At 34.7% G+C, this 13,905-nt stretch overlaps 1 protein-coding gene across 1 annotated transcript in view; it reads left to right on the forward strand.

Annotated features, from left to right (window-relative positions):
* Positions 1 to 13,905, forward strand: part of si (sucrase-isomaltase) — an 89,883-nt gene that overhangs the window by 21,463 nt on the left and 54,515 nt on the right. The window contains exons 11-18 of the mRNA XM_067419975.1: positions 67 to 198; positions 347 to 463; positions 4,315 to 4,428; positions 7,334 to 7,418; positions 7,538 to 7,655; positions 9,529 to 9,700; positions 12,450 to 12,566; positions 13,013 to 13,167. Of these exons, the coding sequence (XP_067276076.1) occupies positions 67 to 198; positions 347 to 463; positions 4,315 to 4,428; positions 7,334 to 7,418; positions 7,538 to 7,655; positions 9,529 to 9,700; positions 12,450 to 12,566; positions 13,013 to 13,167 (1,010 nt within the window). The remainder of the gene's footprint in view (positions 1 to 66; positions 199 to 346; positions 464 to 4,314; positions 4,429 to 7,333; positions 7,419 to 7,537; positions 7,656 to 9,528; positions 9,701 to 12,449; positions 12,567 to 13,012; positions 13,168 to 13,905) is intronic.

Raw genomic sequence — 13,905 nt, forward strand, 5'->3', positions numbered from 1 at the left:
AAGGGAACTTTGATTTTCTGGGACTCAAAGCCAAACCTTTATTTACGTCTACGTTTTGTGTTTCAGGACGTCCAATACACTGATATTGACTACATGGAGGACAAAAAGATTTTCACCTACGATATGGATAAATTTAAGGATCTGCCTCAGTTTGCTGACTACATGCATGATAAAGGGCAGAAATACATCATCATACTGGTGAGCCATTGCTAGCGAAGTTATATTTATGCTGAGTTGTGGAGTTTTATAGGTTGGCAAGTTAACTGACTTTTGGACAGTAGGACATAGCATGTTTTGAGTCATATATTGCTGTGTTTCATACCTCAAAACATTTTCTTTTTGGTAGGATCCTGCGGTGTCCACAGGTTCAAGGATAAATGGAGACTATGGGGCGCTTGACAGGGGAAATGCAGCTAAAGTTTGGGTCACTGAACCAGACGGGGAAACACCTTTACTGGGAGAGGTAAGATAGGGCCTACTCAGTCGGAACTGTGAGATTATATCTTACAGTTGTCTTTATATCACGCAAATCTGAAATTATACGCGGAGCTACAGCGCGCACAACATGATAGTCCCTGATTAATGAGTGACGACAGCCAACAAAAGTTAGTCTGGTTACACTTCAGGCCTGTGATATTAATCTAATTGTATTTTCAAATTTGGTTGCCAAGAATTATAAAGAGGATGAGGTAAAACTTCCTTCCCTTCACAGCTGAGCATTGGTTCCCCCTAAACCCCAAACTTAACCTCAGAATCAGCACAATCAGTGATTATTGTAAAATGCAGTCTCTACTGCTGCTAAATTGTGGAACGTGGTTGTTAATAAATAGATAGAGCTATTAAAAAGCACAATAATCCATGCAAGAGTTTCCAGCTTCACGGCGGTTTATGCGTGTGAGCTTTGAAACCGACTGCAACGTGCGCATCTAAACCACCAAATACACACAACAAATAGACTATGTCAAAATGACCGCTTGGAGAGTATTCACTTAAACACAGTTTATGTCTTAAATGGGCATTAATAGTTGGGAGAAAATAGTATGTACACTCTAAAAAAAAGTTGGGTTGAAAATGGACAAACACAGAAACTGGATTGTTTGAATGGGTCCATTCACTGGGTTACAACAACACAATTTCTGTGTTTGTCCATTTTCAACCAAACTTGGGTTGGTTTTAATACTACTATGTAGTATTTTTGCAGTAAAATATTCAAAAACAATTAGGCCAGTGTTATTTATTTTGTTCAGTTGAGTACTTACACTATCCCAAATGTTTCCAACTATTTGTAAATTGTGAGAAATTTGCTATTTTAACTTAGGACCGGGACGTGTCAGCATTGCGTTTGGGGGAGTCGTCTGTCAATTGTGTCATATCTACGTTACCTGGAGCTTTATTCTGCAGAAGCGCTTTTCTCTTAGCAGTGTGAACATGTCACAGCAGCCCCGAGCGAACGCACAGAGTAACGTCATAACATAATTTTAAACATACTTAAATGTATCTAATATGATAAACAGAGCTGCTTTACCTTTACTGGAAATAGTGCAGGCGCCCAGCGACTGTGTACCATCCCGTCCTGTCATAATAAAAGTCCCGGTGCTCGCGAAGCATGTGTTTGTTTAACAATCGTTCCAGCGACCATGCTCAGCTCCACAACACTCGCTCCTGCTCTGCTTTACACTACAGTAATGTTAAAAACCGTATCCATGAACATGATTTCTGCCCAAGTCCTATTTTCCACCGGCTGTGAGGTGAAGACCACATGTCCCAAGATTCTGAGCCCAAACTTGGCGTCATCAAACTATGCCTTTGTTTAGAATAGGCTCCCTCTAGCGGATGGAAAGTTGCATAGTGCACCTTTAACCCAACATTTTTTAGAGTGTATACTATTGGAGCTGCATTTGGTCTTAAAGGGGCAGCGTCTAATAAACCCTGACGATTTTACAATTATATGAATCCAAGAAAAGGCGAAGAGAAAGATACTCGCAGCTTTAAAAAACGTGAATCTATTAATTTGTACATTGATAACTATACAGTGTTATTTTATTTTTCATTACTTTATTAGATGTATTTTGTATAGGCTATGTTAGACCTTCCTAAGAGTAAAGCAATGTAGCCTATTTAATTTATATCTTTATTTTATTGTATATTTGTTGTGTTTATTTGACCATTTGTTTGTACTTTGTTTCTTTGTACTTTTTCGTATCGTATGCATACAAAAAATATATATTTTATATTTGTTTTGTTCAAACATTGCTGCTTACTTTGCTATAGATAGTTTACATTTTCAAATTATAAAGCAATGTTAATTATGTTTTTAATTTTTCTTTTTATTAAACAAAAAATTATAACAAATAGAACCAATAAGAATACCGTTAAAGTACGCGATCAATAAGCAGTATCGGTAAGAGTAGTAATACAGTTAACACCTTAATGATACCCCATCGCCATTTATAATTCACAATTCTGACTTTATAATTCACAATTCTGACTTTATAATTCATAATTCTGACTTTATAATTTACAATTCTGACTTTATAATTCACAATTCTGACTTTATAATTCACAATTCTGACTTTATATCACGAAATTCTGACTTTATAACTATTTGTAAGTTTATATCTCCCAATTCTGAGAAAAAAAGTTATAATGGCGAGATGTAGACTCAGTTTCAAGATAAAAAGTTGCAATTATCTTTTAAAGGGGTGGTTGCATGTGATTTTACTTTTTTTTTTTTTTTACTTTAGTTAGTGTGTGATGTTGCTGCTTGAGCATAAACAGTATCTGCAGTAACAGCCGTGAAAGTTCAATGCAAACGGAGATATTGTTTTTAAAGTTATGGCAGTTTATTGCCTACAAAAACGGCCGGTTTGGACTACAACAAGCTTCTTCCTGGGTTGGTGGCATCATAAACCCTTGCTAGTCACCGCACATGTGACTTCTGCCCTTATTGTTAAGGGGTGTGGCGTTTCCGGACAACCTGTGCTTGGTAATAAAAATACATGAAACTACATTTGGCCATCTAACCAATCTAAGACCATTGCGTTTTTCGGAGGGATGGGCTTCATAGAAGTAGAAAGCAAATGAGCCGTTCAAAGGACAGTGGAGACATTAGTGTGGAATAAAGGTAATATACGATAAATATGGCAAAAAAAAAAAAAAAAAATCTCTCTATATAAAGTATGATTATTAACAGTTTATGTAACAATTTTGTGGTGGATGATGGTACTATAGTACTTACTAAAAATAACTGAAAGCCAACAAAAGTTGAATAAGGGGCCTTTTACGCGACACCGTTTAAAAGAAAAAAAGCATTTTATGCATTTTAGCTGTTCATTTACATAACAACGCTGCTTTGGGGGCCTAAAAAAACATTTCAAAGTCCAAGTTTTTGAAAACGACACCGTTATTGTCTTGGTGACCTGATGCGAATGTAGGTGCGTGTGTTCTCTTTACAAGTGACATTGCCATCTACTGGCCTGGCAGCATAATACAGCGTTTTCAGTCATTTTTGCAGATAAGTGTGAACGCGCATTGTTTTGACAACGTTGTCGTCTGTGTGCGAAAAACATGAAGGAAGAACTTTTGTTTTAGTACATAGTTGTCGTGTAAATGTACCCTTATAACTGGAGCCAGAATCATTACATTTCTCAGAATTACCATTTACCCTTTTTAAACGTGATTCATTTTCTAATTCTATTTTAGGAAACACATATTTAGTTTAAGACGAGGACTTCGTTTAAGAATGAATCTTGTGGTGTAATGTAAAAATGCGTATAAACAAAATTGAACTTTGTGTAAACATTAGAATAGGTATTTATAATGAAGGCGAATAAGCGATGGATTTGATGGAGGACATCTGGAGTTGCCATGTGATTGCCATGAGAGAGGCCATTCATTTAATATCAATAACCTTGAGTTAGATCATATATCAACCACCCCTCAGGGCAACAAGACACATATCACATGGCAATAATATCACTCGTGATTATTTAGCCGATTAGGCACAGGCAGATGCTAATTGCTTTTTTATAGTTTTATTTCAGGTCAGTGTGTGCATTGATTTTGCATTAGAGTTTAATATCACGCTTTCATGCAGCTCAGAGGCATGTGAGACGAGGAAAAGAATGGAACACAAGAGGAAATGGAAACGCCAGTGGCTTAAAAGCAAAAAAGACATAAACAAAAGGAAGGGGGTGCTAAGTGTCATCTGTGAAAGATTGTGATTATGTGATTGTGTTATTTAATAGTGACACGATTTTCATCGTGGCAGATAAGCTTATTTTCCTCCTCCTCCCTCTCTTTTTTTTGTCACAGGTCTGGCCAGGAGAAACCTTGTTTCCTGACTACACAAACGAGGCTTGCATTGATTGGTGGGTTAAAGAAATTGAACTATTCCACGCCGAAGTCAAGCATGATGCTCTCTGGATTGTAAGTAACCCGCAGAGATCATTAAACGGGAACTAATATGGAACGTGATCATTTTACGACTTGGTGGAAAGGTCATGAAAGGTCATGAAAAATGTTCTGATTCCTTTTCCAACTTCTTACAAAGTCTCCGAATCAATATTAAATATGTCACTGACTCAGTATGTATTAATCATGATATTTGATCACAGCAAAGCTCTATAAACAAGACTGTAAGATTTTTAAACTCCACCTGATACAGTAAGGTATTAACTGCAAAAGCTTTAAAGTCAACATGAAATCAAAATTTCTGTTTGTTTATTTGTATAGTGCTTTTTACAGTGCATATAATTTTGACGCAGCTTTACAGAAAATGCATTTTTCAAACATATTAAAAACATGTCCTTATCCATAAATCACTGAATCTTTGGGAAGTTGTAAGGACCATATCGAGCCCAACCTTTAGTTTAAATTCATAATCGTTTGCTCTACTCACATTTTTCTCTATTAAAGGGATAGTTCACCCAGAAATGAAAATTTGATGTTTATCTGCTTACCCCCAGTGCATCCAATATGTAGGTGTCTTTGTTCCTTCAGTAAAACACAAATGAAGATATTTAACTCCAACCGTTGCTGTGTGCCAATCATATGATGGTGTGAATGGGTAACAATTCTACGAGAGCAAAACAAACAAACAAAAAAACATGCTTAGACAACATGCACAAAGAGCCCTGAGGCTCCTGACGACACATTGATATCTTAAGACACAAAATGATCAGTTTGGGCGAGAAATCAAGCCGTATTTATATATATATTTTTACTGGGTATACAAGCCTTCACGAGCTTCACTTCCGGTAAGGTCAATATACACGCTCTGGCTCATATACCCTGTTGGATACAGCGGTGTATTTAAGGTTAAAAATATATATATATATATATATATATATAAATACGGCTCGATTTCTTGTGTCGTCATGACCCACAGGACTCTTTGTGCATATTGTCTAATAGGCATGTGCCGATATCAATTTTTCATGTTGCGATTAATTGCTGAAGTTTTATCACGATATACGATATTATCATGATATTGAAATAAGTTGCAAAAAAAAAAAAAAAGTGTTGCCATAGCATAACAGCTTTAAGAACTATTTTTGTAAGTACAATAATGCACCCAAAATATATTAAGCTCTGGAAAAAAAATTAAGAGACCCCTCATTGAGAAATCAATGTTAAGTGGTCTCTTGATTTTTTTCAGAGCTGTAAAAGTACTATTTTTAAACAGATTAAAGTGCAAAAGAATTAGACTATAAAGAACAACAGGTAAGCTTACAAATTACAATAAGGTCTCATTATTTAATGCATTAACTAAGATTGAGCAATAGCTACATTTGGTACAGAAAGTATAATGTTTTTGGTAATGTTTGTCTTAGGTCCATTAAAAAAGTTATTTTGATTTTGATTTTAATGTTATTAAACAGTAACTAAGAAATTAACATTACTTACAATAATTATTTCTTTATAAGTATTTTTTATTGTCAGCTTGGTAATAATGAATTAACATGTAAACTAATGAAGTCGTATGTCTCAAAGTTTTACTGAACAATAACAAATAATACAAAAAATTCTAATCATTAGGGCATGTTTTAGTGTTTGAAAATAAATAGCCTATTTAGTCTTTAAGTATTAAGTATTTGGCTGTGATGAACAAAATTGAGATTACAAAAAAATGAATGGCTGTTTTAAAAACTTCACTAGCGCGGTTGCTTTTGTTTGCGGGTTTCCGGGGTAATCGCGGCATTCTGCAGTTCATCAGCGCCCTCTGCTGTCACTGAACAGTTAGTTAATTAGAATCTCTTGAAGCATTGTAAATACATTTTGGTCCAAAAATAACAAAAACTACGACTTCATTTAGCATTTTCTTCGCTTCGCTTGTTTTCAAACCTCAAATAAAGATTCAAAAGGTTGTGAATTTTTCGTATTTTGGGTGTGGAAAGACAAAGGACCGATTTGAAACTAGGCTCTAGCTCCAAACCAGCACTACCTTTGTGGAAAAGGGGTATGGTTAAAGTGCGCATACGCTCATCTAGTGCCCATTCTTCATTTTATGATGTCATACATGGCCATACTATAAAAAAAAACCTTTTCGAATCTTCGAATCCTGAATGAGTATATTTGGCACAGAAATACTCAATCATATGTCCAACATTTATTTTAATTTTTTTTTAATATTTTGGCCATGTTTAGCAGAAAAATCCAACTCTTTTAACAGTGTAAACAAGTCAGAATGCATGAATGTGTGTGCGTGCGGTTCGCGCTTATATCGCCTGATCTTGCGGGCTATGCGTAATATAAAAAATATTATTCAATCAATGCGTGTCGATGAGAAATAAAACATTGTGTTTGTTTGATGAAGATGTTTACGAGCCCTGTGATCGGGAAAATCATTCTGTTTGTCGCTAAAAACCACACAAACATCATTAGTTGACATCAGACAACAGTATAAAAAAAGCTTTAATTTATTTAAAACAACCCTGGTTGAACGGAGTGCTGTACAAAATTACCTAGGTCCATCACCAAAATTAAAATAGACATGACAGGAAATGTCACCGGGGAGAGCAAACCAGTTTCCGTGTCAATGTAAATGTGCAGGTGTGTGTATGACGCACAGAGGAAAAAAGAAAACAAACTGCTAATTTTAAAGAGGAATTACTGGACTGCTCGTTGATACCAGCCCCCAATAGTACAAGTCAAAGCTTAACGGTCCGATTCTTCTACAGTGAATATTCGGACGTGCATTTTTAAAGTAAAATGGTTGCGAATGCCATTTCATGTTGACTTTAAAGCCTCCCTAAAGGGTGATGCTTTAATCTCGAGATAATTAGCTGCCTGAATTAGGGAGCGCTGAACTAATTGCTGTTTTATTTCTAAGGACATGAATGAGGTGGCCAATTTCGTGAAGGGAGGCATCAAAGGCTGCGCTGATAACAAACTCAACTATCCTCCATTCATGCCACGTGAGTCTAAAATGCATCTACCGCTAGATTTATTCATAGCAGATGCAGATGCATATCAGCTAAGCATTTCCTCACCTCCTGTACACATCCGTACTCTCTATTTCCATTCGACTCTAAAGATATCCTCGATGGCCTGATGTACAGTAAGACCTTATGTATGGATGCTAAGCACAAATGGGGGAGCCACTATGATGTCCACAGTCTCTATGGGTACTCTATGGTCCTGGCCACTGAGAAGTAAGTTTTGTTTTTTTTCCACACTCTATATGCAAATGAGCTCTCGTATGATCGGCTGATGCTGCTTTCAAATCTTGTCAGAATGATTAATGCAGGTGAACATCACCACAATGTCATATTTACCAGTGGATAGTCATATGTTAATGTGCTCATGGTTTAGACTGTATAACCATGACTGTTTCTGAATTATGTTTATGCTTAGTTTTTATGTTCTTGGTGGTTGTGGGGAGGAAGTGAATGTTGTGAATGTTAGTGTCTATCAAATTAGCATTTTTTTATGTTACTAAAATAATTATTTTATTTATTTAACCCACAATGTTGCCTCTGGATAATAAAATCATTTTCTTCATTTTGCAAGCACTTTTTTTTTTTTGGGAAAATGCAAAAGTTGGAAATAAAATGCAGGGATGTTTTTTTAATTAACCAATAAAATGATATTTCTTCATCACAATACGTCCTTGATGTCTTTTTAAGATTTTTGTTCTGGCATGATACAATATGGAGGATGCATATTTTTGCTCTGGAGAACTGACTTCAGAAATATGAATCTTTTTTTTTTCTTTTTTTTTGCGAGTAAACAGCTGGAGTCATATAAATTATTTGTGCATTAAGGGGAATTGATTAAAAGTGTTGTCTTCAACATTGCATGACAGTGGGATAGATAAGGATGCTGTGGTTATTGATGCAATGATAGAGAATATCAGAGCTAGTTTTGCTTTTATTTGTTTTTGTATTATCCTGCGTAAATATCTCTGCCTACCATTTTTGGATTTACTTCACTTTTTTTGCACAAATTTAAATGATAATAAATGTATCATTATTTTTGTGATCCTAAATAAATAAATAAATAAATAAATAAATAAATAAATAAATAAATAAATAAATAAATAAATAAATAAATAAATAAATAAATAAATAAATAAATAAATAAATAAATAAATACATAAATGAAAACATTTTAGGATGTCCCTTTAAAACAATTAAAATGAAAAATGTTACTCCTTTTTTCAGTTTTTTGTTGTAGTTTTTTTTTATTTTTTTTATAATAGATGATTAAGGGTAAATTAATTTGTATAGTAATAATTCCTCTTATAAAAACGATTTAATTTAATTAATTAATACATTAATAAATAATTGTAGGTATTTAAAAAAAAAAAATATTCAGCAATATAAATTATTTCCAAAGAATTATAATGACGATTATATAATACGAATATATAATGTATAATATATAATAATAATTTAATAATGTAAAATAAATGATTACTAACATAGTTGAATGCAAGAAAATGTAATTATATATATATATATATATATATATATATATATATATATATATATATATATATATATATATATATATATATATATATATATATATAATTTCTTTCCTAATACAAGCAATAGAGAATTAAGGGGAACAAATATATTTTATTTATTTATTTATTTATTTTGGTTTTGAAATGATTGATTCGATGAATGCGGGACGGCACACGACAGCTCTGAGTCAGTAGTGACTCAAGCAGCATCACGCGTCACTCAATATAGCCAGTTTTGTCATATGGCAGGATGTCTTCCTCAAAGGGGGGTGAAGAGAGTTGAGTTGTATCATGCTTGCGCCTTTTATTTTCAGCAGGAAATCTGTTTTACACATCTTGTAATTTCTACATCATTGATTTGTTCCACTCTTGTTCCTCTACGCCTCCTCTCTCATTCAGCTTAACTCCCACTTAACTCCTGCTTGTATGTGTTTCATCTTTATGGTTTCCTGGGCCACCCTACTTGGCATTGTATGTTTTAAACGGCCTCCTTTATGTCTTTTATTCTGATGGCAGCACTCCCTTTTACTCATTTATTGTGTTTCTGCTTCCAGGGCGTCAAATAAAGTGTTTGGAAACAACCGTTCCATGGTCTTTACCCGCTCTTCCTTCCCCGGGGTGGGAAAATATGCTGGGCACTGGTTGGGTGACAATGGAGCCAACTGGAATGACATTAAGTGGGCCATTCCAGGCATGCTGGAATTTAACCTTTTTGGAGTCCCTTACGTAAGTGGACTCAGTTTAAGTATCCATATAAAATGACTTTTCAAACATGGGTAATTGATGGTAGACACACCAGTGTTCCTTCATAACAACAACCCCACTGAGAGGCATGAAAAGCGTTTAGAGAAAGCTTTTGGTTTGGATTGTGTTTCCATGAAGTGCAATGCGAAATTGAATGGGCATTTGGACTCAGTGTTCAGGTTGAATTGAGTTAACATTGACTGGCCGACTCAACAGTCAGATCCAATGAATTTATCATGGGATGGATGATGTAAACATCTCTTGCTGTTGCTGCATTTAAAAGCAGGGATTGCACAATATTATCTGATCACCAAACTTACTGTGATTTGTACTTAGGGGTAAGTCATTTTTAACCCACTTACTTTTATTGTCATTATAACAGTACATATCTGGCCCATATTGGCCAGAGGTTAATATGTCATAGCTTGTGAGTTCAACTTATAGTGTAATGCATTTCATTTAAACTGTTAGTTCAACCAAAAATGAAAATTAGCCCATGATTAACTCACCTTCAAATCATCCAAGTTGTATATGACATTCTTCTTTCAGACAAATAAAAAGTGAGTTATATTTAAAAAAGTCCTGTCTAATCCAAGCTTTATAATGGCAGTGACTTGTTGGTTCATTGTTGAAGTCCATAAAAGTGCATCTATCCATCATATAAGTGCTCCACATGGCTCGGTACGAAATATATCCATATTTAAAACTTAGACTAAAATAACTAGACTACGGCAGTCAGGGGTATGCAAGTTGACTAAGTGGAGAGTAACCTAACCCGATGTATAGAAGCATCGCAAGCTCTGACGCCTCTTGTGGATAGGGCTGGACTTCAAACTCAAGCCCCTCTTCTCTTATATCGAAATCATCAGCCATTTCTCATTAAAAAAATCTCGTTTTAGACTTCTAATTCATGACCAGTGTTTAGTTATGCTCTATCCTCTGCGCTTCTGCATTCGTCCATACGCATGCGTCAAGAGGTCAAGGGTTACTCTTTCGCTGTAAATCGATGTGTATGACTATCTGCCAGAAGCTCGTTATTTTAGTCTATAAAGTTTTAAATATGGATATTTTACTTACACAAACGCTCAACTTCGCTTCAGAAGGCCTTTACTAACCTCCTGGAGCCGTGTGGTGCAGTTATATGATGGATAGATGAAATTTGATGGACTTCGACAATTCAGTTCCATTATAAAGCTTGGATTAGCCAGGACTGTTGTAATATAACATTGGTTTTATTTGTCTGAAAAGAATAATGTCAAACCTAGGATGACTTGACGGTGAGTAAATCATTGGCTAATTTTCATTTTTGGGTGAACTAACCCAAAAGTAAGTATCTACAATTTCTCAGATGTTTCTCAGAAAAAGAAAAAAAAAAGGGAAAAAAAAAACTTATCTTGGTAATTAAAAGTAGCCACAGATATTAAATGTCTGTAGTATAAAGTACACGATTATAAACCTACAAAAATGTATGTGGATAGCAACAGTTTGGGTTTGATGAGAGATATTTGTTCATATTGAGATTCCTCACTTTTGGTGTTTTTGCAAATCTGAGCACAGTTTGAGATTGTTAAGATCTCTTTAGAAGAATCATGGATTTTTTTTTTTTTTTTTTTTTTTTCAGGAGAAACATCTAAGTACTAAGAGACTTCTGCAAAACTCTCCACTTACCCTGTGAAAAAACAAAACAAAAACAAAAAAAACAGCATATGGTGGTTAGGTTATGTTTTGAAGCATAGCAGCTGGTTTGAGCTGGTTTATGCTGGTCCTTAGTTGGTCATGGGCTGGTTTAAGTCTCCAATTGAACATTTTCAGGTGAATAATCATACCGAATTGAATATCTGTTAAATAAATTGCATCAATTCACAGAATTTCAATTTGGCCAGTTGAAAAATGTATCAATTCACAGAATTTCAAGTCGGCTAACTGAAAAATTTAGATGTGATCAGTCACTAGAAAATTTTCAATTGGAGACTTTTTTTTTTCTTTTTACAGTGTAGTTTCTTAGGACCAACTTAGAACCAGCACATGGCCAGCTTTAACCAGCTCATGACCAGCTAAGGACTGCCTTAAACCAGTTCAAACCAGCTGCCATGCTTCAAAACATACCTAACCAGCATATGCTAGTTTTTTCTCAACAGGGTGATCTCAACTAAGATTGAAATTGTATTCAAAGATCAGGAGATTCATTTAAGTAACTTATTTTAAGCATCTGCCTCTCTGAAAACCCCACAGGGGAGTTAAAAATAGACACAGATGAGTCACACATTTTATAATAATATTTGTTAACACTTTATTTTGATGGTTCCCCAACAGACTTTCTACTGACTATAAGTCACTTTGCAAGTACATATCAAATTATTCTACTATCCCTAGCCCTAAAACTTAATCTACAAATACTCTAATGAGAGTTAGTTGACATGTAGATGCAAAATCAATAGATAATTATTAGTTAGTGGAATATAGGAATTAGTACACATTTCTATTGAGATTCAAAAATGAACACAAATGAGACAACTTGGCTTTCAATAGCAGATTTTGGTATTTTGCTTTTCTTATGTTCTAGGGAGACTTATAACAGTAGACTGGTGTCTTTTTTATAAAAAGAAAAAGGGAACGTGGAATCACCATTTGATCTCTATCTAATCACCTCGCTGTTTTAAAGAAACTGAGTTCTCATTGTGATTATTCCCTCCTCTGGAGAGATACTGAACCTCATGATTTTATTCGGCAGATCGGCGCGGACATCTGCGGGTTCTTCGACGACTCGTCAGAGGAGCTTTGCAGACGTTGGATGCAAGTCGGCGCGTTCTACCCCTTCAGCCGTAACCACAACGCGCAAGGTTACAAAGTAAGTCCCGCCCTCTAAATTCCAATAAGCATTCAGTCTATGCGTACAAAGCTTCTTCTTCTACATCTCTGCTATGTGTTACTAGCCAAACGGCAATGCTCTGAATTACAAACGTGTCCTCTCCCTTTAAATGCTATTTGTAGAAGATTTATTTCTCTAATCATCATTGTGAGATTGGCGTGAGAGAAGCAATCAGACCTCCGGAGCGAGAGTTTGAGAGGGCAAATGAGGATGAATGGAAAATGATATTCTTGGTGAAATTAGATGAATAAGATTTGACCTTTTAGTCAGAGAGTAATCATTCCACGGCTGTCTCCGGGACCGATGGCTCTTCGCCATGATGAACATATTATCAGTATCCACACAGTTAAATCCATTTCCCGCTCAGTTTCTCTTTGCTCTTCAGCTTTCTCTCCATGACTAGTTTTATGTCCATTTTCTAACAGGACCAGGACCCTGCATCATACGGCGCTAACTCCACCTTGGTGAGAACCTCCAGGCATTACCTTAACATCAGATACACCCTCCTGCCGTACCTCTACACGCTGTTCTACAAGGCCCATGTTAATGGAGAGACCGTAGTGCGTCCCATGATGCATGAGTGAGTTCATAAGCATGTGCAAACAAAAGTGCAATAGTGTCAGCCGTAACAACAAAGAGTTTGTTCTTTGTTTATTAACGTCATTAACAATATCTCTCATAAAAAAAGAGGTGTGTAGAACTTAAAATTAATGCAGTAGTGTGACTGGTTATACTTGATTATTTGAAGTAAATACACAATCGTTTTAAAATGTTGCAGTCAAAACTTGTATTAAAACTGTATTAAAACAGAATAATACATTTATTATGCATTAAATTGATCTGTAGAGACTAAAACATTATTATATTTCCAATAAATGGTTTTCACTTTTTTTTTAGTGGCACAACTATATTGATAATAATAATAATAATAATAATAATAAATCTTGAAGGCTAGAATAATGACTGCTGCAAATTTGGCCTTGACATCAGAGGAATAAATTACATTTTAATTAAAACAAATTTAAGTGTAATATTTCACAATATTACTATCAAATAAATGCAGACTCAGTGAACTTAATTAAAGAACATCATTAAAAACATTTTAAAATCTTATTGACACCAAACTTTTGAATTATAGTGTATATTTTAATGATTACATTTTAAACAATATTTAAATTACCACTTTTTCTTTGCAATCATTTAGTTTAGTTTAGTTTAGTTTAGTTTAGTTTAGTTTAGTTTAATTTAGTTTAGTTTAGATTAGATTAGATTAGATTAGATTAGATTAGATTAGATTAGATTAGATTAGATTAGATTA

The sequence above is a fragment of the Pseudorasbora parva genome, chromosome 16 (assembly GCF_024679245.1).
Source record: "Pseudorasbora parva isolate DD20220531a chromosome 16, ASM2467924v1, whole genome shotgun sequence".
Taxonomy (NCBI): Eukaryota; Metazoa; Chordata; class Actinopteri; order Cypriniformes; family Gobionidae; genus Pseudorasbora; species Pseudorasbora parva.